We start from the raw sequence: 23,141 nt of genomic DNA, 5'->3' as shown, positions 1-23,141 counted from the left end.
GAAGACAGGAGCTCCAGTCTGAGCTGATCCCAACTGAGGCACCGATTCTGGAATTCCAATTGCCCTCAGTCTCATTGCTCACTGACTCTCCCCTCCTTCACACAATGAAACTAACCTCCTATGGACGGTGGCGGTGATACTATAGTCAAATAGCTGCTAAGCAACATTGAAGTCAAGCAAGTTGGGATGTATCAGGGGGCATGCAGGACTTTGTGGGATTAGTTTCAGGTTAGTCCAGAAACCTAAAGGGCCGGAAAGCGTCTGATGCTCGTAGAGTGATGTGATGAAGTCAGTGGATGGCAGGAGCAACTGAAACCCAAGCCTACGGAGAGAAGGGGCCGCAAATGGGGACGGGAGGGGGCCGCAAATGGGGACGGGAGGGGGCCGCAAATGGGGACGGGAGGGGGCCGCAAATGGGGAGGAGAGGGGAGGGGAAGGGAGGGGAGGGGGCAGCAAATGGGGAAGAGAGGGGAGCAGCAAATGGGGAGGGGGGGGAGGGGGCAATAAATGGCAAGGGCAGTTAGATCGGTTTTCAATCTACTGAGGATTTAAGGGCTATGGAGAGCAGACAGGATGGTGGAGTTCAGGCCACAGTTAGATCAGACATGATCTTATCGAATGGTGGAAAAAGCTCAAGTGGTTGAATGGCCTACTGCTCCTAATCTAGCCTTGTTGTGGGAGGGAGTGCATAGTAAATGTGGAGGGTCTGTAAATGGAGATGAGGGGGCAGTGGTTGAGGAGGCAGTTAGGGATGGGGCAGGGGAGGGGACAATTCATAAGGGGGCAATAGGGGAGGGTGCAGTAGGACATGTGTACCAAGGGAGGGGGCAATAGGAGAGGGGTTCAATAGGGAAGGGTGCAGAAGGGGAGGGAGAAGATGCTCAGACTCCTCATTGAGCGCACAGTGGATTCTAATCTGCCAGGATGTGTGCAACAGTTTTAGATTGTAAAGAAACCATTATTTTGCTGATGTTGAGAATTGGCGTTGTGCTACTGACCAGAGTGTTAATGCTGCTCACAGGGACTTTACTCTGCCTTTGTGTCTGCTCACAGTGACTTGATCCATTCCATTGGCAATAACACTTCACCGAAACTGCCTGTTAGCATCTCACTGAGTGAGCTTCCTTTCATGCATCCTGCTTTCCTCTTGCACTCTGCAAACACCCACCATGTTGGATGGCTTGTACTTCCCTTTGCCTCTCATGATTTGCTGCAGACATGATAACCTCAAGCCTTGGTCAGTTGCCAGTGGAAAAGTCGGAGCCTTTTCATAGCTGGAAGGAGGTAATTAGTATAGGGTAGTGACTGAAAACTAGACATTGCATCCAGGGGGTTTTGACCATGAGACTAGCACAATGTCTGATATTGAAGCATGTAGAAAAATATAGGGTGCGGTTTAATTTTCTTTAGCGTTTCTCACAGTCAGTTGGATGGAACACTTTTATGACAGGTGTGTTGTTCCAGGTAATGCTGAGCTCAGGTAGAGCTCTGACCTTTAAGGCCATAAATTTCAGGTTTAGCCTAGATCAGAGTGTAATTGCTGCATTTTGAGAAAGTGTTGCAGATCTGACTACAGCTCAAAAGCACCCAGCAGTTTAAGAGCCTTGTGTCTGTCACGGAGTGTGATGTTTGTTGTATGTACAGTCTTTGAAATGTTATGATGTGGAGATGCCGGTGTTGGACTAGGGTGGACAAGATGAGAGGTCACACGACACCAGGTTATAATCCGACAGGATTATTTCAAATCACAAGCTTTCAGAGAGCTGCTCCTTCGCCTGACAAAAGAGCAGAATTCCGAAAGCTTGTGATTTCAAATAAACCTGTTGGACCTGGTGTCATGTGACCTCTCATCTTGAAATATTATAAGCAGATTTTCCAGGGTATTGTTCATGATTAATCAAATTGAATTGCAAAGATAGGAATCAGCCATGTTTCTTCCGTCGGAATGTAGCTGTGAGTGAGTCGTCTTGTCCCTTTAAGTGTTTATGAAAGTGAGGATTAAGCAAATTGTACCAATAAAATAAGGAAGTTTTATCCATAACTTAAAAAGATATTGTGACATTATTTTGAGCTGACAGCTTGAATTGCCATCAGCTGAAAACATTAAATACTATAAAGCAGCTTGAAACTACTACTTATTCAAATCAAAGGTTTTAATTGCTGTGGCCTACTTATTGCTCAGGAGCCTGAGACTCAACATGTGGCAGCTTCACAAAAGCTATCCTTTTAGCCTGCTCACCACTATTGCCCATTAAGAGGAACATTGGGATAATCTTAGCCATGGGCATTGCCACAGGAGTATAGGATCTCACTAATTTTGTTACAACACACTTGATGTTACAAAGATTGTTGGAGACATTCTCAGTAAAATGACTCGCAGATAATTTTTGCCCAATTTTCATAGAGGAGCCGGGAAGGTTGAGTCAGAATCTTCCTATATTAGCAGACCTGTCTCCTTTAAAAGTGCCCCCATGCGATGTTTTTTCAATCGAGGGAAGAGGGGACAGGGTGGACAACCGTACATTAACACTCTGACATTACAATCCTCACATTAACACTGACATTAGAGCCCTCACGTTAACACTGACATTGCAACCCTCACGTTAACACTGACATTGCAACCCTCACAGTAACACTGACATTGCAGTCCTCACAGTAACACTGACATAGTAACATTGGGTGGCATGGTGGCACAATGGTTAGCACTGCTGCGCCTCAGCGCCAGGGACCCAGGTTCAATTCCTGGCTTGGATCATTGTCTGTGAAGTTTGCATATTCTCCCCATGTCTGCATGTGTTTCCTCCGGTTTCCTCCCACAGTCTGAAAGACGTGCTGGTTAGCTGCATTGACCCGACTAGGGGAATTTCACAGTAACTTCATTGCAGTGTTAATGTAAGCCTTACTTGTGACTAATAAATAAACTTCACTTTACTTAATTATTATAACACTCATATTAACACTGACATTATAACCCTGACAGTTTCACTGATATTACAGTCCTCACAGTAACACTGATATTACAGTCCTCACAGTAACACTGATATTACAGTCCTCACAGTAACACTGATATAACAACCCTCACATTTACTGACATTACAACCCTCCCGTTAACACCAACATTTCAGAGACAAGTTCAGCTTTACACTAGATAAAAGCAAATTACTGCGGATGCTGGAATCTGAAACCAAAAGAGAAAAAGCTGGAAAATCTCAGCAGGCCTGGCAGCATCTGTAAGGAGAGAAAAGAGCTGAAAAGCTGATGTTTTGAGTCCAGATGACCCTTTGTCAAAGCTAAAAGGCATGGAAAGTGGGAGATATTTATACTGCAGGATGAGGGAATGAAAGATGAGTCATAGCCACAGAAACCAAGGGAGAACACTGCTAATGGCTGTCCGCAGAGAGGATAAGGGTGTGAATGACCAAATGGCAGAGAAGCTAAGATGAAGATGTTGGGGAAGCCCCCCCCCCCCCCCCCCTCATTTTAGCTTCTCTGCCATTTGGCCATTCACACCCTTTATTCTCTCTGCGGACAGCCATTAGCAGTATTTTCCCCTGGTTTCTGTGGCTATGACTCATCTTTCATTCCCTCACCCTGCAGTATAAATATCTCCCACTTTCCATGCCTTTTAGCTTTGACAAAGGGTCATCTGGATTCAAAACGTCAGCTCTTTTCTCTCCTTACAGATGCTGCCAGACCTGCTGAGATTTTCCAGCGTTTTCTCTTTTAATCTCAGTTTTACAGTGCTATACTTAATGCAGGATAGGGTGGAATGGCAAAGGGCTTGGAATGAATAGTCCTCAGTCAGCAACGGAGGATGGTCGTAGTTCAATCTCTAAATTGGCTGAGGAAATTTGTAAATTCACTGCCCACTTTTATAGCCACCCAGAAAGGTTTGCGGCTGCAAGGTCTGCAAGCTCATTTTGGTGTTGAACAAAACTCACCTGAGAGTATGAAATATACTAAAAAGAACACATGTTTGTACGTGTAAGAGTTTGAGCATGTGTTTTTGTGGAAATGTGTGAGAGAGGTAGAATCTGTGTATCTGTCTGAGACTCTGTGTGTCTGTGTGTATGTGCACGTGTGTGTGTGTGTGTGTGTATTCGTACGTGAGTGTGTCAGATTGTGCCCCGGTGCATTCACTAGTTAAGAGCGTGATACACTTTACAGATGAAGAATAATGTGTGGTCTTCTGGAAATGCAATAGGAGGGTCGTAATTTCATCACGGGTTTTGGCTAGTTTATATACAGAATGGCAGATACCCTGGAATGATTATTTGACTGGAATCTAATCAAGGCATTTGGGGTTTTAAACACAGAGTAACTGATGCACAAAAGTGAGTGTTCCAGGTTAGTGTCCAGAAAGGAGTTCAAGAGTTTTATAGAATAATACCCAGAGTGAGTTACAGGCTGGAATCTAACCAGGGAGAGGAGGATAGGTTCTAATTTAAATAATGAGAGAACTAGAGACTGAATTATAATGGAGGGATTTGGGGTTTATATATAGAATACCAGGTTTATATCAGGAGTGGGTCTGCAGACTGGAATTTCGTCAAGAGGCTCAGAGTTGCTCAGTGCAGCAGGTTTTTGATGCTCGTCTTTGGTTGTTTGCTTAACATGTTGACCCCACTGAACAATGACCTCGTGCTCCTCAAGGTCAGTGTGTGATATTGTTCCATGGTTTGCTGTGCGGTTGTTGCTATGTTGGAGTGAACCCCCTCACTCTGTGTGTAGATACAAAAGGTTGTGTGACAGAGGTTTTGCAATGCTTGTGGGTAGGCCATTGCCTCCACCTCTCCATGTATGACAATGTGTGTTCTGGGCCCTGATTTTGAATGTGCCTACCAACAGGAATGGGAAAGAAAGATGACCCTCGACTGATGCAGGAATGGTTTAAACTGGTACAAGAGAAGAACAGTCTGGTGCGCTACGAGTCTGAGCTGATGATCTTGTGAGTAGTGCCAATGTTTTCTCAATATTTCAAAATATATTTTTACACCTTGTCCAGGTGGCTGATGTGAACCAGCTGCCTGCTGAGTAATATGATTGCAAAATATAACCAACACTAATTGAGCTGCTGAGTAACTGCCTGCCTCAGCAGGAAGGCCAGCATCATAGAACATAGAACATAGAACAGTACAGCACAGAACAGGCCCTTCGGCCCACGATGTTGTGCCGACCTTCATCTGAAACCAAGATCAAGCTATCCCACTCCCTACCATCCTGGTGTGCTCCATGTGCCTATCCAATAACCGCTTAAATGTTCCTAAAGTGTCTGACTCCACTATCACTGCAGGCAGTCCATTCCACACCCCAACCACTCTCTGCATGAAGAACCTACCTCTGATATCCTTCCTATATCTCCCACCATGAACCCTATAGTTATGCCCCCTCGTAATAGCTCCATCCACCCGAGGAAATAGTCTTTGAACGTTCACTCTATCTATCCCCTTCATCATTTTATAAACCTCTATTAAGTCTCCCCTCAATCTCCTCCGCTCCAGAGAGAACAGCCCCAGCTCCCTCAACCTTTCCTCATAAGACCTACCCTCCAAACCAGGCAGCATCCTGGTAAATCTCCTCTGCACTCTTTCCAGCGCTTCCACATCCTTCTTATAGTGAGGTGACCAGAACTGCACGCAATATTCCAAATGCGGTCTCACCAAGGTCCTGTACAGTTGCAGCATAACCCCACGGCTCTTAAACTCCAACCCCCTGTTAATAAAAGCTAACACACTATATGCCTTCTTCACAGCTCTATCCACTTGAGTGGCAACCTTTAGAGATCTGTGGATATGGACCCCAAGATCTCTCTGTTCCTCCACAGTCTTCAGAACCCTACCTTTGACCCTGTAATCCACATTTAAATTAGTCCTACCAAAATGAATCACCTCACATTTATCAGGGTTAAACTCCATTTGCCATTTTTCAGCCCAGCTTTGCATCCTATCTATGTCTCTTTGCAGCCTACAACACCCCTCCACCTCATCCACTACTCCACCAATCTTGGTGTCATCAGCAAATTTACTGATCCACCCTTCAGCCCCCTCCTCTAAGTCATTAATAAAAATCACAAAGAGCAGAGGACCAAGCACCGATCCCTGCGGCACTCCGCTAGCAACCTGCCTCCAGTCCGAACATTTTCCATCCACCACCACCACCCTCTGTCTTCGATCAGACAGCCAGTTACCTATCCAATCGGCCAACTTTCCCTCTATCCCACACCTCCTTACTTTCATCATAAGCCGACCATGGGGGACCTTATCAAACGCCTTACTAAAATCCATGTATATGACATCAACCGCCCTACCTTCATCAACACACCTAGTTACCTCCTCAAAAAATTCTATCAAATTTGTGAGGCACGATTTGCCCTTCACAAATCCGTGCTGACTATCCCGGATTAATCCGCATCTTTCTAAATGGTCGTAAATCCCATCCCTAAGGACCTTTTCCATCAATTTACCAACCACCGAAGTCAGACTAACCGGTCTATAATTACCAGGGTCATTTCTATTCCCTTTCTTAAACAGAGGAACAACATTTGCCACTCTCCAGTCCTCTGGCACCATCCCCGTGGACAGCGAGGACCCAAAGATCAAAGCCAAAGGCTCTGCAATCTCATCCCTCGCCTCCCAAAGAATCCTAGGATACATTTCATCAGGCCCAGGGGACTTATCGACCTTCAGTTTATTCAAAACTGCCAATACATCCTCCCTCCGAACATCTATTTCCTCCAGCCTATTAGCCTGTAACACCTTCTCTTCCTGAAAAACATGGCCCCTCTCCTTGGTGAACACTGAAGAAAAGTATTCATTCATCACCTCGCCTATCTCTACTGATTCCATACACAAGTTCCCACCACTGTCCTTGACCGGCCCTAACCTCACCCTGGTCATTCTTTTATTCCTCACATAAGAGTAAAAAGCCTTGGGGTTTTCCTTGATCCGACCCACCAAGGACTTCTCATGTCCCCTCCTAGCTCTCCTCAGCCCCTTTTTCAGCTCGTTCCTTGCTAACTTGTAACCCTCAGTCGAGCCATCTGAACCTTGTTTCCTCATCCCTACATCCAGTTCTGGATGCCTTGTGGATCCAGAACTGGCTTGCCTGCAGAAGGCAGAGAGTGGCTGTGGAGGGGTCTTTCTCTGCATGGCGGTCAGTGACCAGTGGAGTGCCCCAGGGATCTGTTCTGGGACCCTTGCTGTTTGTCATTTTCATAAATGACCTGGATGAGGAAGTGGAGGGATGGGTTGGTAAGTTTGCTGACGACACCAAGGTAGGTGGTGTTGTGGATAGTTTGGAGGGATGTCAGAAGTTGCAGCGAGCCATAGATAGAATGCAAGACTGGGCGGAGAAGTGGCAGATGGACTTCAACCCGGATAAGTGTGTGGTGATCCATTTTGGCAGATCCAATGGGATGAAGCAGCAATATAATATGAAGGGTACCATTCTTAGCAGTGTAGAGGATCAGAAGGACCTTGGGGTCCGGGTCCATAGGACTCTTAAATCGGCCTCGCAGGTGGAGGATGCGGTCAAGAAGGCGTACGGCGTACTGGCCTTCATTAATCGAGGGATTGAGTTTAGGAGTCGGGAGATAATGCTGCAGCTTTATAGGACCCTGGTTAGACCCCACTTGGAGTACTGCGCGCAGTTCTGGTCACCTCATTACAGGAAAGATGTTGAAGCCATTGAAAGGGTGCAGAGGAGATTTACAAGGATGTTGCCTGGATATGGGGGCATGCCTTATGAGGATAGGTTGAGGGAGCTTGGTCTCTTCTCCCTGGAGAGACGAAGGATGAGAGGTGACCTGATAGAGGTTTACAAGATGTTGAGAGGTCTGGATAGGGTAGACTCTCAGAGGCTATTTCCAAGGGCTGAAATGGTTGCTACGAGAGGACACAGGTTTAAGGTGCTGGGGGGTAGGTACAGAGGAGATGTCAGGGGTAAGTTTTTCACTCAGAGGGTGGTGGGTGAGTGGAATCGGCTGACGTCGGTGGTGGTGGAGGCAAACTCGTTGGGGTCTTTTAAGAGACTTCTGGATGAATACATGGGATTTAATGGGATTGAGGGCTATAGATAGGCCTAGAGGTGGGGATGTGATCGGCGCAACCTGTGGGCCGAAGGGCCTGTTTGTGCTGTGGCTTTCTATGTTCTATGTTCTATAAGCTTCCCTCTTCCTTTTCACAAGACATTCCACCTCTTTTGTGAACCATGAGGAGCAAGCACTAATTGAAGCTAACCTGAATTACTTAAAGTCAGCCTAAACCTCTTAAAGAGAGGTGCATTGTGGCTGGAGTAGGCACTAGAAGTCATTGCGGAATTCATGCTGATATTGAAAAGATATAATAATGGGGGTAAGAGCACAGTTTCCATGATTTTTCAATGCTACAATGAAGGCCTTAGTTGAGACTGTGCAGAGGAGAAGAGAGGTCGTCTATCCATAGGGGCTAGGAGACTCTCCGGACATACTCTCAGACAGCAATGGGAATTGGTACCCATCACCATCAATGCTGAAAGCCAAGCTTCAAGGATCTGCTGGTAGTGCCACCAAAAGTTCAAGAAGCTCACAGGATTGGTCAAGGTCAGTATATCCAACTTCAAATGCATTCACCAACTTGAGAACATAGGATTGGGAGGTCATTTAGCTTCTCTGATCCACATTTGAAAAGGTCATAGCTGATCTTTAAACATACAGACATCTCTTCCCTATATTCCTTGTTACTACCTTTGGTTAACACATACCTATTTCAGGTTTGAAAGTGACAATTAACCAAACATGAATTGCTGTCTGTGGAAGAGAATTCCAAACATCTACCAACTTACTCATTCCCACATCAATTACAGATAAAGGCATCTCTCGTTACTTTCTTGTGTTGCTCTCCACCCACTGACGTCCACCTTTTTTCTTATCCACCTTTAGAAAAAACACTCCTCCAATTCACTTTCAAAACTCAAATTCAATTCTTTTTAAACCATGTCCCACTGATCATGTCATTCCACCCATTTGCATAATTGCCTCGTTTATTATGAATGGTTTCTGATTCCAATCAGATTCTTAACTAAAGCTTCATAGCTGTTTCTCATTTCACCTTTTCAAACATTACATTGAACTCTCTCATTTTATGATCACTATTTGATGATGATTCATGCATTATTAGATTGGATCTAAGGCAATTCTGGATTTGGTGATGTGTAATGAGGCAGACTTGATTAGGGAACTCTTAGGGAGCAGTGGCCACAATATGATAGAATTTACCCTGCAGTTTGAGAGGGAGAAGCTGAAATCGATGTAATGGTAAAGGTTCCTTTGCATCAGTCTTCACAGTGGAAGACACCAGTGGGATGCCAGAGCTCCAGAAGAATCAGGGGCACAGGTGAGTGTAGTGGCCATCACTAAGGAGAAGGTTCTGGGGAAACTGAAAGGTCTGAAGGTGGATAAATCACCTGGACCGGATGGACTACACCCCAGGGTTCTAAAAGAGATAGCTGAGGAAATTGTGGAGGCATTGGTGGTGATCTTTCAGGAATCACTGGAGACAGGGAGGGTCCCAGAGGACTGGAAAGTAGCTCATGTAACACCGCTGTTTAAGAAGGGAGGGAGGCAGCAGACAGGAAATTATAAACCGGTTAACCTGACTTCAGTCATTGACAAGATTTTAAAGTCCATTATTAAAGATGAGATCGCAAAGTACTTGGAAATGCATAATAAAACAGGACTGAGTCAGCATGGCTTCATCAAGGGGAGGTCATGTCTGACAAATCTGTTAGAGTTCTTTGAGGAGGTAACAAGGAAGTTAGATAAAGGAGAACCAGTGGACGTGATTTATTTAGATTTCCAGAAGGCCTTTGACAAGATGCTGCATAGGAGACTGTTAAATAAGTTAAGAGTCCATGGTGTTAAGGGTAAGATCCTGGCAGTGATAGAGGATTGGCTGACTGGCAGAAGGCAGAGAGTGGGGATAAAGACGTCTTTTTCAGGATGGCAGCCGGTGACGAGTGTGTGTCTCGGGGGTCGGTGCTGGGACGACAACTTTTCACAATATACATTAACGATTTGGAAGAAGGAACTGAAGGCACTGTTGCTAAGTTTGCAGATGATACAAAGTTATGTAGAGGGACAGGTAGTATTGAGGAAGAAGGGGGCTGCAGAAGAACTTGGACAGGCTAGGAGAGTGGGCAAAGAAGTGGCAGATGGAAAACAATGTGAAAAAATGTGAGATTATGCACTTTGGAAGGAGGAATGGAGGCATAGACTATTTTCTAAATGGGGAAATGCTTGGGAAATCAGAAGCACAAAGGGACTTTGGAGTCCTTGTTCAAGATTCTCTGAAGGTTAACGTGCAGGTTCAGTCGGCAGTTAGAAAGGCAAATGCAATGTTAGCATTTATGTCGAGAGGGCTAGAAACAAGAGCAGGGATGTACTTCTGAGGTTGTATAAAGCTCTGGTCAGACCCCATTTGGAGTATTGTGAGCAGTTTTGGGCCCCGTATCCAAGGAAGGATGTGCTGGTCTTGGAAAGGGTCCAGAGGAGGTTCAGAAGAATGATCCATGGAATGAAGAGCTTGTCGTATGAGGAACAGTTGGAGTTTAGAACAATGAGGTTGGATCTTATTGAAACTTACAAGATACTGCGAGGCCTGGATAGAGTGGACGTGGAGAGGATATTTCCACCAGTAGGAAAAACTAGAACCAGAGGGCACAACCTCAGGCTGAAGGGATGATCCTTTAAAACAGAGATGAGGAGGAATTTCTTCAGCCAGAGAGTGGTGAATCTGTGGAACTCTTTGACGCAGAAGACTGTGGAGGCCAGGTCATTGAGTGTCTTTAAGAGAGAGATAGATAGGTTCTTGATTAATAAAGGGGTCAGGGGTAATGGGGAAAAGGCAGGAGAATGGGGATGAGAAAAATATCAGCCATGATTGACATATCAGCCATAAAAATACCAGCCATGATACTGGGACTTGATGGTTTGAGTTATAAGGAAAGGCTGGATAGACTGGGACATTTTTCTTTGGAGCGCAGAAGGCTGAGGGGTGATCTTATAGAGGTCTATAAAATAATGAGGGGCACAGATCAGCTTGATAGTCAATATCTTTCCCCAAAGGTAGGGGAGTCTAAAACTAGAGGGCATAGGTTTAAGGTGAGAGGGGAGCATCCGGAGGAAACGCACCCAGACACAGGGAGAACGTGCAAACTCCACACAGACAGTCACCCAAGGCTGGAATTGAACCTGGGTCCATGGTGCTGTGAGGAAGCAGTGCTAACCACTGTGCCACATGCACGGTGGCACAGTGGTTAGCACTGGCTGCCTCATAACGCCAGGGACCTGGGTTCAATTCCCTGCTGGGTCACTGTCTGTGGGGAGTTTGCATGTTCTCCCCGTGTCTGCATGGGTTTCCTCCCACAGTCTGAAAGACGTGCTGGTTAGCTATATTTACCCGAACAGACGCCGGAGTCTGGCGACTAGGGGAATTTCACAGTAACTTCATTTATTTTAATGTAAGCCTTACTTGTGACTAATAAATAAACTTTATTTTACCATGCTGCCCATTGTTGCAGAAAACTATCATGGAAACAGTCAAGAAATTCATTATTATTCTAACATGTGCTAGTTTGCTTTTCCCAATCTTTATGAAAGTTAAAATCTTACATTAAATTCACCCAGCCTCTACAATGTATAGATATATTATAGCCTTTTTCCTCTGATGGAGAAATCCAGCACGAGGGGGCATGGCTTTAAATTGAGGGGGGGTAGTTATAGAACATAGAACATAGAACATAGAACATTACAGCGCAGAACAGGCCCTTCGGCCCACGATGTTGCACCGACCAGTTAAAAAAAAAACTGTGACCCTCCAACCTAAACCAATTCCTTTTCGTCCATGAACCTATCTACGGATCTCTTAAACGCCCCCAAACTAGGCGCATTTTCTACTGATGCTGGCAGGGCATTCCAATCCCTCACCACCCTCTGGGTAAAGAACCTACCCCTGACATCGGTTCTATAACTACCCCCCCTCAATTTAAAGCCATGCCCCCTCGTGCTGGATTTCTCCATCAGAGGAAAAAGGCTATCACTATCCACCCTATCTAAACCTCTAATCATCTTATATGTTTCAATAAGATCCCCTCTTAGCCGCCGCCTTTCCAGCGAAAACAATCCCAAATCCCTCAGCCTCTCCTCATAGGATCTCCCCTCCATACCAGGCAACATCCTGGTAAACCTCCTCTGCACCCTCTCCAAAGCCTCCACATCCTTCCTGTAATGTGGGGACCAGAACTGCACACAGTACTCCAAGTGCGGCCGCACCAGAGTTGTGTACAGTTGCAACATAACGCCACGACTCCTAAATTCAATCCCCCTACCTTCAATTCCCAACCTTCAGGGATCTATGCACACATACACCTAGATCCCTCTGCTCCTCCACACTACTCAAAGTCCTCCCGTTAGCCCTATACTCAACACATCTGTTATTCCTACCAAAGTGAATTACCTCACACTTCTCCGCATTAAACTCCATCCGCCACCTCTCGGCCCAACTTTGCAACCTGTCTAAGTCTTCCTGCAAACTACGACACCCTTCCTCACTGTCTACCACACCACCGACTTTGGTGTCATCAGCAAATTTGCTAATCCACCCAACTATACCCTCATCCAGATCATTAATAAATATTACAAACAGCAGTGGCCCCAAAACAGATCCCTGAGGTACACCACTTGTAACCGCACTCCATGATGAATATTTACTATCAACCACCACCCTCTGTTTCCTATCCGCTAGCCAATTCCTGATCCAATTTCCTAGATCACCCCCAATCCCATACATCTGCATTTTCTGCAGAAGCCTACCATGGTGAACCTTATCAAACGCCTTACTAAAATCCATATATACCACGTCCACTGCCTTGCCCCCATCCACCTCCTTGGTCACTTTCTCAAAAAACTCAATAAGGTTAGTAAGGCACGACCTACCTGCCACAAAACCATGCTGACTATCACCTATCAATTCATTACTCTCCAACCGATGTCAGGGGTAGGTTCTTTACCCAGAGGGTGGTGAGGGATTGGAATGCCCTGCCAGCATCAGTAGTAAATGCGCCTAGTTTGGGGGCGTTTAAGAGATCCGTAGATAGGTTCATGGACGAAAAGAAATTGGTTTAGGTTGGAGGGTCACAGTTTTTTTTTTTAACTGGTCGGTGCAACATCGTGGGCCGAAGGGCCTGTTCTGCGCTGTAATGTTCTATGTTCTATGTTCTATGTGCTTGTCTAATATCCACATTTAGACAATTTACCACTTCACAACTGTTACCAGGGCACCAATACACAACTCTAACTACAGTTTTAAATCCTTTCTTATTTCTTAATTCTAACCATAAATTCTTTACTGCCTGCTTATCTCTCATTATATTTATCTCTTAGTTTGAAATTATTTCACCTTCAACCATTCAGGATACTCCGACCTGACTCCCATTTTCCCTATCTTTCTTGTATACCCTACAATTTGGTAGAGTTTGTTCCCTGTCCTAACCGTCTTACAGACATGTCTCAGTATTGGCAACTATAATCACACCCTCTGAGTTGAATTTGTGCCTAAAATTCATTCAGTTTCTACTGTATGCTTATTTAGACCACACACCCTAACATGTCCTTCAGAACTATGTTTGACTCCACAATTCTGGGCTCTGTGCTGGCTCTGGATTCTGTGTTGGTTCTGGGGTCAGTGCTGGTTCTGGGGTTGGTGTTGGTTCTCGGGCCCTGTGCCGGTTCTGGGCTCCGTGCCAGTTCTGGGGGTCTGTGCCAGTCCTGGGGTCTGTGCCGGGTCTGGGGTCCGTGCCAGTTCTGGAGATTGTGCCGGTTCTGGGGGTCTGTGCTGGTTCTGGAGATTGTGCCGGTTCTGGGGTCCGTGCCGGTTCTGGGGATTGTGCTGGTTCTGGGGTCCGTGCTGGTTCTGGGGTCATGCCGTTCCGGGGTCCGTGCCGGTTCCGAGGTCCGTGCCGGTTCCGAGGTCCGTGCCGGTTCCGAGGTCCGTGCCGGTTCCGAGGTCCGTGCCGGTTCCGAGGTCCGTGCCGGTTCCGAGGTCCGTGCCGGTTCCGAGGTCCGTGCCGGTTCCGAGGTCCGTGCCGGTTCCGAGGTCCGTGCCGGTTCCGAGGTCCGTGCCGGTTCCGAGGTCCGTGCCGGTTCCGAGGTCCGTGCCGGTTCCGAGGTCCGTGCCGGTTCCGAGGTCCGTGCCGGTTCCAAGGTCTGTGCCAGTTCTGGACTCTGTGCCGGTTTTGGGATCCGTGCCGGTTCTGGGGATTGTGCCGGTTTTGGGGATTGTGCTGGTTTTGGGGTCCATGCCGGTTCTGGGGATTGTGCCGGTTCTGGGGATTGTGCCGGTTCTGGGCTCTGTGCTGGTTCTGGGGATTGTGCTGGTTCTGGGGATTGTGCTGGTTCTGGGGATTGTGCTGGTTCTGGGGATTGTGCTGGTTCTGGGGATTGTGCTGATTCTGGGGATTGTGCTGGTTCTGGGGATTGTGCTGGTTCTGGGGATTGTGCTGGTTCTAGGGATTGTGCTGGTTCTGGGGATTGTGCTGGTTCTGGGGATTGTGCTGGTTCTGGGGCTTGTATCGGTTTTGGGGATTGTGCTGGTTCTGGGGATTGTGCTGGTTCTGGGGATTGTGCCGGTTCTGGGCTCTGTGCCGGTTCTGGGCTCTGTGCTGGTTCTGGGCTCTGTGCTGGTTCTGGGCTCTGTGCTGGTTCTGGGCTCTGTGCTGGTTCTGGGCTCTGTGCTGGTTCTGGGCTCTGTGCTGGTTCTGGGCTCTGTGCTGGTTCTGGGGATTGTGCTGGTTCTTGGCTTTGTGCTGGTTCTGGGCTCTGTGCTGGTTCTGGGGATTGTGCTGGTTCTGGGGATTGTGCTGGTTCTTGGCTCTGTGCTGGTTCTTGGGATTGTGCTGGTTCTGGGGATTGTGCTGGTTCTGGGCTCCGTGCTGGTTCTGGGCTCCGTGCTGGTTCTGGGCTCCGTGCTGGTTCTGGGCTCCGTGCTGGTTCTGGGCTCCGTGCTGGTTCTGGGCTCCGTGCTGGTTCTGGGCTCCGTGCTGGTTCTGGGCTCCGTGCTGGTTCTGGGCTCCGTGCTGGTTCTGGGCTCCGTGCTGGTTCTGGGCTCCGTGCCGGGTTCCGGGGATTGTGCCGGTTCCGGGGATTGTGCCGGTTCCGGGGCTTTGTGCCGGTTCCGGGGCTTTGTGCCGGTTCCGGGGCTTTGTGCCAGTTCCGGGGCTCCGTGCCGGTTCTGGGGTCTGTGCCGGTTCAGGGGTCTCTGCCGGTTCAGAGGTCTGTGCCGGTTCTGGGATCTGTGCCGGTTCTGGGATCTGTGCCGGTTCTGGGATCTGTGCCGGTTCTGGGATCTGTGCCGGTCGCGGGCCCTGTGCCGGTCGCGAGCCCTGTGCCGGTCGCGGGTTCTGTGCCAGTCGCGGGCTCTGTATTTGTTTCGGGCTTTCTGCTGGTTTAGGGGCTCTGTGTCGGTTACGAGCTTTGTGCTTGTTCCGTGCTCTGTGCTTGTTACAGGCTCTGAGCTGGTTCGGGGCTCTGTGCTGGTTCTGGGCTCCGTGCTGGTTCTGGGCTCCGTGCTGGTTCGGGGCTCTGAGCTGGATCGGGGCTCTGTGCTGGTTCGGGGCTCTGTGCTGGTTCGGGGCTCTGAGCTGGTTCGGGGCTCTGTGCTCGTTATGGGCTCTGTACTGGATCGGGGCTCTGTGCTGGTTCGGGGCTCTGTGCTGGTTCGGAGCTCTGTACTGGTTCGGGGCTCTGTACTGGATCGGGGCTCTGTGCTGGTTCGGGGCTCTGTACTGGATCGGGGCTCTGTGCTGGTTCGGGGCTCTGTGCTGGTTCGGAGCTCTGTGCTGGTTCGGAGCTCTGTGCTGGTTCGGGGCTCTGTGCTGGTTCGGAGCTCTGTGCTGGTTCGGAGCTCTGTGCTGGTTCGGAGCTCTGTGCTGGTTCGGAGCTCTGTGCTGGTTCGGGGCTCCGTGCTGGTTCGGGGCTCCGTGCTGGTTCTGGGCTCCGTGCTGGTTCTGGACTCTGTGCTTGTTACAGGCTCTGTGCTGGTTCAGGGCTCTGAGCTGGTTCAGGGCTCCGTGCTGGTTCTGGGCTCCGTGCTGGTTCTGGGCTCCGTGCTGGTTCTGGGGATTGTGCTGGTTCTGGGGATTGTGCTGGTTCTGGGCTCCGTGCTGGTTCTGGGCTCCGTGCTGGTTCTGGGCTCCGTGCTGGTTCTGGGCTCCGTGCTGGTTCTGGGCTCCGTGCTGGTTCTGGGCTCCGTGCTGGTTCTGGGCTCCGTGCTGGTTCTGGGCTCCGTGCTGGTTCTGGGCTCCGTGCTGGTTCTGGGCTCCGTGCTGGTTCTGGGCTCTGTGCTTGTTACAGGCTCTGAGCTGGTTCGGGGCTCTGTGCTGGATCGGGGCTCTGTGCCGGTTCTGGGCTCCGTGCCGGTCACGGGCTCCGTGCCGGTCACGGGCTCCGTGCCGGTTCTGGGCTCCGTGCCGGGTTCCGGGGATTGTGCCGGATCCGGGGATTGTGCCGTTTCCGGGGCTTTGTGCCGGTTCCGGGGCTTTGTGCCGGTTCCGGGGCTCCGTGCCGGTTCTGGGGAACGTGCCGGTTCAGGGGTCTGTGCCGGTTCAGGGGTCTCTGCCGGTTCAGGGGTCTGTGCCGGTTCAGAGGTCTGTGCCGGTTCTAGGCTCTGTGCCGGTTCTGGGATCTGTGCCGGTTCTGGGATCTGTGCCGGTTCTGGGATCTGTGCCGGTTCTGGGATCTGTGCCGGTCGCGGGCCCTGTGCCGGTCGCGGGCCCTGTGCCGGTCGCGGGTTCTGTGCCAGTCGCGGGCTCTGTATTTGTTTCGGGCTTTCTGCTGGTTTAGGGGCTCTGTGTCGGTTACGAGCTTTGTGCTTGTTCCGTGCTCTGTGCTTGTTACAGGCTCTGAGCTGGTTCGGGGCTCTGTGCTGGTTCTGGGCTCCGTGCTGGTTCTGGGCTCCGTGCTGGTTCGGGGCTCTGAGCTGGATCGGGGCTCTGTGCTGGTTCGGGGCTCTGTGCTGGTTCGGGGCTCTGAGCTGGTTCGGGGCTCTGTGCTCGTTATGGGCTCTGTACTGGATCGGGGCTCTGTGCTGGTTCGGGGCTCTGTGCTTGTTACAGGCTCTGAGCTGGTTCGGGGCTCTGAGCTGGTTCGGGGCTCTGTGCTCATTATGGGCTCTGTACTGGATCGGGGCTCTGTGCTGGTTCGGGGCTCTGTGCTGGTTCTGGGCTCTGTACTGGATCGGGGCTCTGTTCTGGTTCGGGGCTCTGTGCTCGTTATGGGCTCTGTACTGGATCGGGGCTCTGTGCTGGTTCGGGGCTCTGAGCTGGTTCGGGGCTCTGTGCTCGTTATGGGCTCTGTACTGGATCGGGGCTCTGTACTGGATCGGGGCTCTGTGCTGGTTCGGGGCTCTGTGCTGGTTCGGGGCTCTGTGCTGGTTCGGGGCTCTGTGCTCGTTCGGGGCTCTGTGCTGGTTCGGGGCTCTGTGCTGGTTCGGGGCTCTGTGCTGGTTCGGGGCTCTGTGCTGGTTCGGGGCTCTGTGCTGGTTTGGGGCTCTGCTGGTTCGGGGCTCTGTGCTGGTTCGGGGCTCTGTGCTGGTTCGGGGCTCTGTGCTGGTTCGGGGCTCTGTGCTGGTTCGGGGCTCTGTGCTGGTTCGGGGCTCTGTGCTGGTTCGGGGCTCTGTGCTGGTTCGGGGCTCTGTGCTGGTTCGGGGCTCTGTGCTGGTTCGGGGCTCTGTGCTGGTTCGGGGCTCTGTGCTGGTTCGGGGCTCTGTGCTGGTTCGGGGCTCTGTGCTGGTTCGGGGCTCTGTGCTGGTTCGGGGCTCTGTGCTGGTTCGGGGCTCTGTGCTGGTTCGGGGCTCTGTGCTGGTTCGGGGCTCTGTGCTGGTTCGGGGCTCTGTGCTGGTTCGGGGCTCTGTGCAGGTTCGGGGCTCTGTGCAGGTTCGGGGCTCTCTGCAGGTTCGGGGCTCTGTGCTGGTTCGGGGCTCTGTGATGGTTACGTGCTCTGTGCTGGTTACAGGCTCTGCTGGTTCAGGGCTCTGTGCTGACTCCTGGCTGTGTGCTGCTTACTGGCTCTGTGCCGGTTTCGGGCTGTGTGCCGGTTTCGGGCTGTGTGCGGGTTTCGGGCTGTGTGCGGGTTTCGGGCTGTGTGCGGGTTTCGGGCTGTGTGCCGGTCCCGGGCTGTGTGCGGGTTTCGGGCTGTGTGCGGGTTTCGGGCTGTGTGCGAGTTTCGGGCTGTGTGCGGGTTTCGGGCTGTGTGCGGGTTTCGGGCTGTGTGCGGGTTTCGGGCTGTGTGCGGGTTTCGGGCTGTGTGCGGGTTTCGGGCTGTGTGCCGGTCCCGGGCTGTGTGCCGGTCCCGGGCTGTGTGCGGGTTTCGGGCTGTGTGCGGGTTTCGGGCTGTGTGCGGGTTTCGGGCTGTGTGCCGGTCCCGGGCTGTGTGCCGGTCCCGGGCTGTGTGCGGGTTTCGGGCTGTGTGCGGGTTTCGGGCTGTGTGCGTGTTTCGGGCTGTGTGCCGGTCCCGGGCTGTGTGCCGGTCCCGGGCTGTGTGCCGGTCCCGGGCTGTGTGCCGGTCCCGGGCTGTGTGCCGGTCCCGGGCTGTGTGCCGGTCCCGGGCTCTGTGCCGGTCCCTGGCTCTGTGTGTGTGTCGCAGGCTCTGTGCCGTTTCTGGGTTCTCTACTGGTTCTGGAGTTTGTGCTGGTACAGGGCTCTGCTGGCTATGGGGCTGTTTTAGTTCTGGGCCTACGTGAAAGTCTCCAGATCTGTGCACTGTGCTCAACTGGATTTGTTTGTTTGTGCAGTGCCCGTGAACTGGAGCTGGAAGACCGGCAGAGCAGATTACAGCAGGAACTCCGAGAACGCATGGCCATTGATGGTAGGTAGCACTCAATCCCCACCCTTCCGTATTCTTTACATATTTCTTGTGGGCCAGATTTGACAGCAGAACTGCAAACATAGTGTTATTGGGGAGCGTTTAAACTAGATTTGCAGGGGGGTGGGAACCAGAGTACCAGAGCAGATAGTGGAGCAGGGGTAAAAAGACAGGTTAGTTCAAGCAAAATCACAAATGGAAGGGTAGAGTGTGGTGGAAATAACCTTTTGAGGTGTGTCTATTTCAATGCCAGGAGTATTGTGGGGAAGGCAGATGAGCTGAAGGCGTGGATAGACACATGGAAATATGACATTATAGCCATTAGTGAAACTTGGCTACAGGAGGGGCAGGACTGGCAGCTCAATGTTCCAGGGTTCCAATGTTTCAGGCGGGATAGAGGCAGAGGAATAAAAGGTGGGGGGGTGGCATTGTTGGTCAGGGAAAATGTTACAGCGGTACTCAGGCAGGATAGATTAGGGAGCTTGTCTACAGAGGCCCTATGGGTGGAGCTGAGAAACAGGAAAGGTATGACCACATTAATGGGCTTGTATTATAGACCACCCAATAGTCAGCGAGAATTGGAGGAGCAAATCAGCGGAGAGATAGCTGACAACTGCAAGAAACACAAAGTTGTGATAGTAGGGGATTTTAATTTTCCACATATAGATTGGGACTCGCATACTGTTAAAGGTTTAGACGGGGTAGAGTTTGTAAAATGTGTTCAGGAGAATTTACTTTGGATCCAGTGATCATAATGCCATTAGTTTCAACCTGATCATGGATAAGGATAGATCTGGTCCTCGGGTTGAAGTTCTGAACTGGAAAAAGGCCAAATTTGATGAAATGAGAAGGGACCTGGGAAGTGTGGATTGGCACAGGCTGTTCTCTGGTAAGGATGTAAATGGAAAGTGGGAGGCCTTCACAGGAGAAATTTTGAGAGTGCAGAGTTTGTATGTTCCTGTCAGGATTAAAGGCAAAGTAAATAGGAATAAGGAACCTTGGTTCTCGAGGGAGATTGTAACACTGATTAAGAGGAAGAGAGAGTTGTATGAAATGTACAGGCAGCAAGGAACACATCAGATGCTCGAGGAGTATAAAAAGTGCAAGAAGCTACTTAAGAGGGAAATCAGGAGGGCTAAAAGAAGACATGAGGTTGCTTTGGCAGACAGAGAGAAGGAAAATCCAAAGAGCTTCTATAGGTATGTTAGGAGCAAAAGGATAGTGAGGGATAAAATTGGTCCTCTTGAAGACCAGAGTGGTAGACTGTGTATGGAACCAAAAGAGATGGGGGAGATACTAAATGGTTTTTTGCATCCGTATTTACTGAGGAAACGGGCATGGAATCTACGGAAATAGGGCAAACTGGTAGGGAGGCCATGGAACCTTTACAGGTTAAAGGGGAGGAGGTGCTCGCTGTCTTGAGGCAAATCAGAGTGGATAAATCCCCAGGACCGGACAGGGTATTCCCACGGACCTTGAGGGAAGCTAGTGTTGAACTTGCAGGGGCCCTGGCAGACATATTTAAAATGTCAGTATTCATGGGGGAGGTGCCGGATGATTGGAGGGTGGCTCATGTTGTTCCGTTGTTTAAAAAAGGTTCCAAAAGAAATCCGGGAAATTATCGGCCAGTAAGTTTGACGTCGGTGGTGGGCAAGTTATTGGAAGGTGTGATAAGGAATAGGATCTACAAATATTTGGATAGACAGGGACTTATTAGGGAGAGTCAACATGGCTTTGTGCGTGGTAGGTCATGTTTGACCAATCTATTAGAGTTTTTCGAGGAGGTTACCAGGAAAGTGGATGAAGGGAAGGCGGTGGATGTTGTCTACCTGGATTTCAGCAAGGCCTTTGACAAGGTCCCTCATGGGAGGATAGTTAGGAAGGTTCAGTCGCTAGGTATACATGGGGAGATAGTAAATTGGATAAGACACTGGCTCAATGGAAGAAGCCAGAGAGTGGTTGTGGAGGATTGCTTCTCTGAGTGGAGGCCTGTGACTAGTGGTGTGCCGCAGGGATCGGTGTTGGGTCCATTGTTGTTTGTCATCTATATCAATGATCTGGATGATAATGTGGTAAATTGGATCAGCAAGTTTGCTGATGATACAAAGATTGGAGGTGTAGCGGACAGTGAGGAAGGTTTTCAAAGCTTGCAGAGGGATTTGGACCAACTAGAAAAATGGGCTGAAAAATGGCAAATGGAATTTAACGCAGACAAGTGTGAGATATTGCACTTTGGAAGGACAAACCAAAGAAGAACGTACAGGGTAAATGGTAGGACTCTGAAGAGTGCAGTTGAACAGAGGGATCTGGGAATACAGGTACAGAATTCCCTAAAAGTGACGTCACAGGTGGATAGGGTCGTAAAGAGTGCCTTTGGTACATTGGCCTTTATAAATCAGAGTATCGAGTATAAAAGTTGGAGTGTTATGGTAAGGTTATATAAGGCATTGGTGAGGCCCAATTTGGAGTATTGTGTACAGTTTTGGTCACCTAGTTACAGGAAGGATGTAAATAAGATTGAAAGAGTGCAGAGAAGGTTCACAAGGATGTTGCCGGGACTTGAGAAGCTGAGTTACAGAGAGAGATTGAATAGGTTGGGACTTTATTCCCTGGAGCGTAGAAGATTGAGGGGAGATTTGATAGAGGTGTATAAGATTTTGATGGGTATAGATAGAGTGAATGCAAGCAGGCTTTTTCCGCTGAGGCTAGGGGAGAAAAAAACCAGAGGGCATGGGTTAAGGGTGAAAGGAGAAAAGTTTAAAGGGAATATTAGGGGGGGCTTCTTCACGCAGAGAGTGGTGGGAGTGTGGAATGAGCTGCCGGATAAAGTGGTAAATGCGGGGTCACTTTAACATTTAAGAAAAACTTGGACGGGTTCATGGATGAGAGGGGTGTGGAGGGATATGGTCCAAGTGCAGGTCAGTGGGACTAGGCATAAAATGGTTCGGCACAGACAAGAAGGGCCAAAAGGCCTGTTTCTGAGCTGTAATTTTCTATTGTTCTATACAGCAAGTCTCTGTATAGTGGAACAAAGGTTAGTGTTTAAATAAGAATGCTTCAGGCAGCAGAGGACTTAATTAGGACAAATCAAAGCTTGAAGGGGCGGGGATATTATCCTGAGTCAGGTCTGAATGCATATAGTTTATATAAAGCAGCCAATAACATCTCAACATCCTGGACTGTGCAGCAAACTCCAATTCTGTGATGCAGCTTAAGCTCAGCCCATGGATGCACACTGGTACATACTGCCCATTTCAAACCAAGAGCACCATGGTCACCAGAAAGCAGTGGTGGGGTGGATGGGGGATCCAGCAAGTGCGGCATCTCTCGAAACACCATTGTCCCTAAATCTCCAGTCTTCAGGAGTGAGAAGATCTGTGAGTTGCAACATCATCAATCCCCTTTCACAGGATAGACTAGAACTTCTGCAAAGGCCAGTGCTTACTCCTGAGCTGGAGTAACTTCAAGCAGGTATAATTGGACTCAATGCATCCAGAAAAAAAATCCAGACAGTGTTCCGGGCTGGAGAAGAATTCCATGGCCTCTAATTGTCTCGAGATACAGGAATGGTGCCAGAGAACTGGAGGACAGCTAACATTGTCCCATAGTTTACAAAGGGACACACCGAGGAATGACAGACCAGTCACTCTAACCTCGGTGCTGGGAAAATGATTGGAGAACATTCTGAGGGACAGGATTACATTTCATTGATCAAAGCATGGATAAGTTAAAGGAAGTTCATGTCTGACTAATGTGATCAAATTTATTGAGACAGGAAAGAGACAATGAGGGGAGTGCTTTTGATGTTTATGTGGATGTGAGAAAGGCTTTCGATAAAGTCCCACATGACAGGTTCAGCAGCAACGGAAAGTGGGTATTCAGGTGGTGCTTCCTGGGCATTCTGGCGGCGCTCCCGGGGTACGTGGGTGGCGCTCCCGGGGTACGCGGGTGGCACTCCCGGGGTACGCGGGTGGCGCTCCCGGGGTACGCGGGTGGCGCTCCCGGGGTACGCGGGTGGCACTCCCGGGGTACGCGGGTGGCGCTCCCGGGGTACGCGGGTGGCGCTCCCGGGGTACGCGGGTGGCACTCCCGGGGTACGCGGGCGGCGCTCCCGGGGTACGCGGGTGGCGCTCCCGGGGTACATGGGTGGCGCTCCCGGGGTACATAGAACATTACAGCGCAGTACAGGCCCTTCGGCCCTCGATGTTGCGCCGACCAGTGGTACCAATCTAAAGCCCCTCTAATCTAC

At 49.9% G+C, this 23,141-nt stretch overlaps 1 protein-coding gene across 1 annotated transcript in view; it reads left to right on the top strand.

Moving 5' to 3' along the window:
• Positions 1 to 23,141, top strand: part of LOC144486703 (F-actin-monooxygenase MICAL3-like) — a gene marked incomplete at its 5' end in the record, with an annotated part of 256,125 nt that overhangs the window by 224,415 nt on the left and 8,569 nt on the right. Inside the window, 2 exons of the mRNA XM_078204702.1 lie at positions 4,849 to 4,948; positions 18,822 to 18,895. Of these exons, the coding sequence (XP_078060828.1) occupies positions 4,849 to 4,948; positions 18,822 to 18,895 (174 nt within the window). The remainder of the gene's footprint in view (positions 1 to 4,848; positions 4,949 to 18,821; positions 18,896 to 23,141) is intronic.

This window comes from Mustelus asterias, unplaced genomic scaffold, assembly GCF_964213995.1.
Source record: "Mustelus asterias unplaced genomic scaffold, sMusAst1.hap1.1 HAP1_SCAFFOLD_431, whole genome shotgun sequence".
Taxonomy (NCBI): domain Eukaryota; kingdom Metazoa; phylum Chordata; class Chondrichthyes; order Carcharhiniformes; family Triakidae; genus Mustelus; species Mustelus asterias.
The sequence above is the reverse complement of the archived record's forward strand: the minus strand, read 5'-3'. Positions and strand labels throughout refer to the sequence as shown.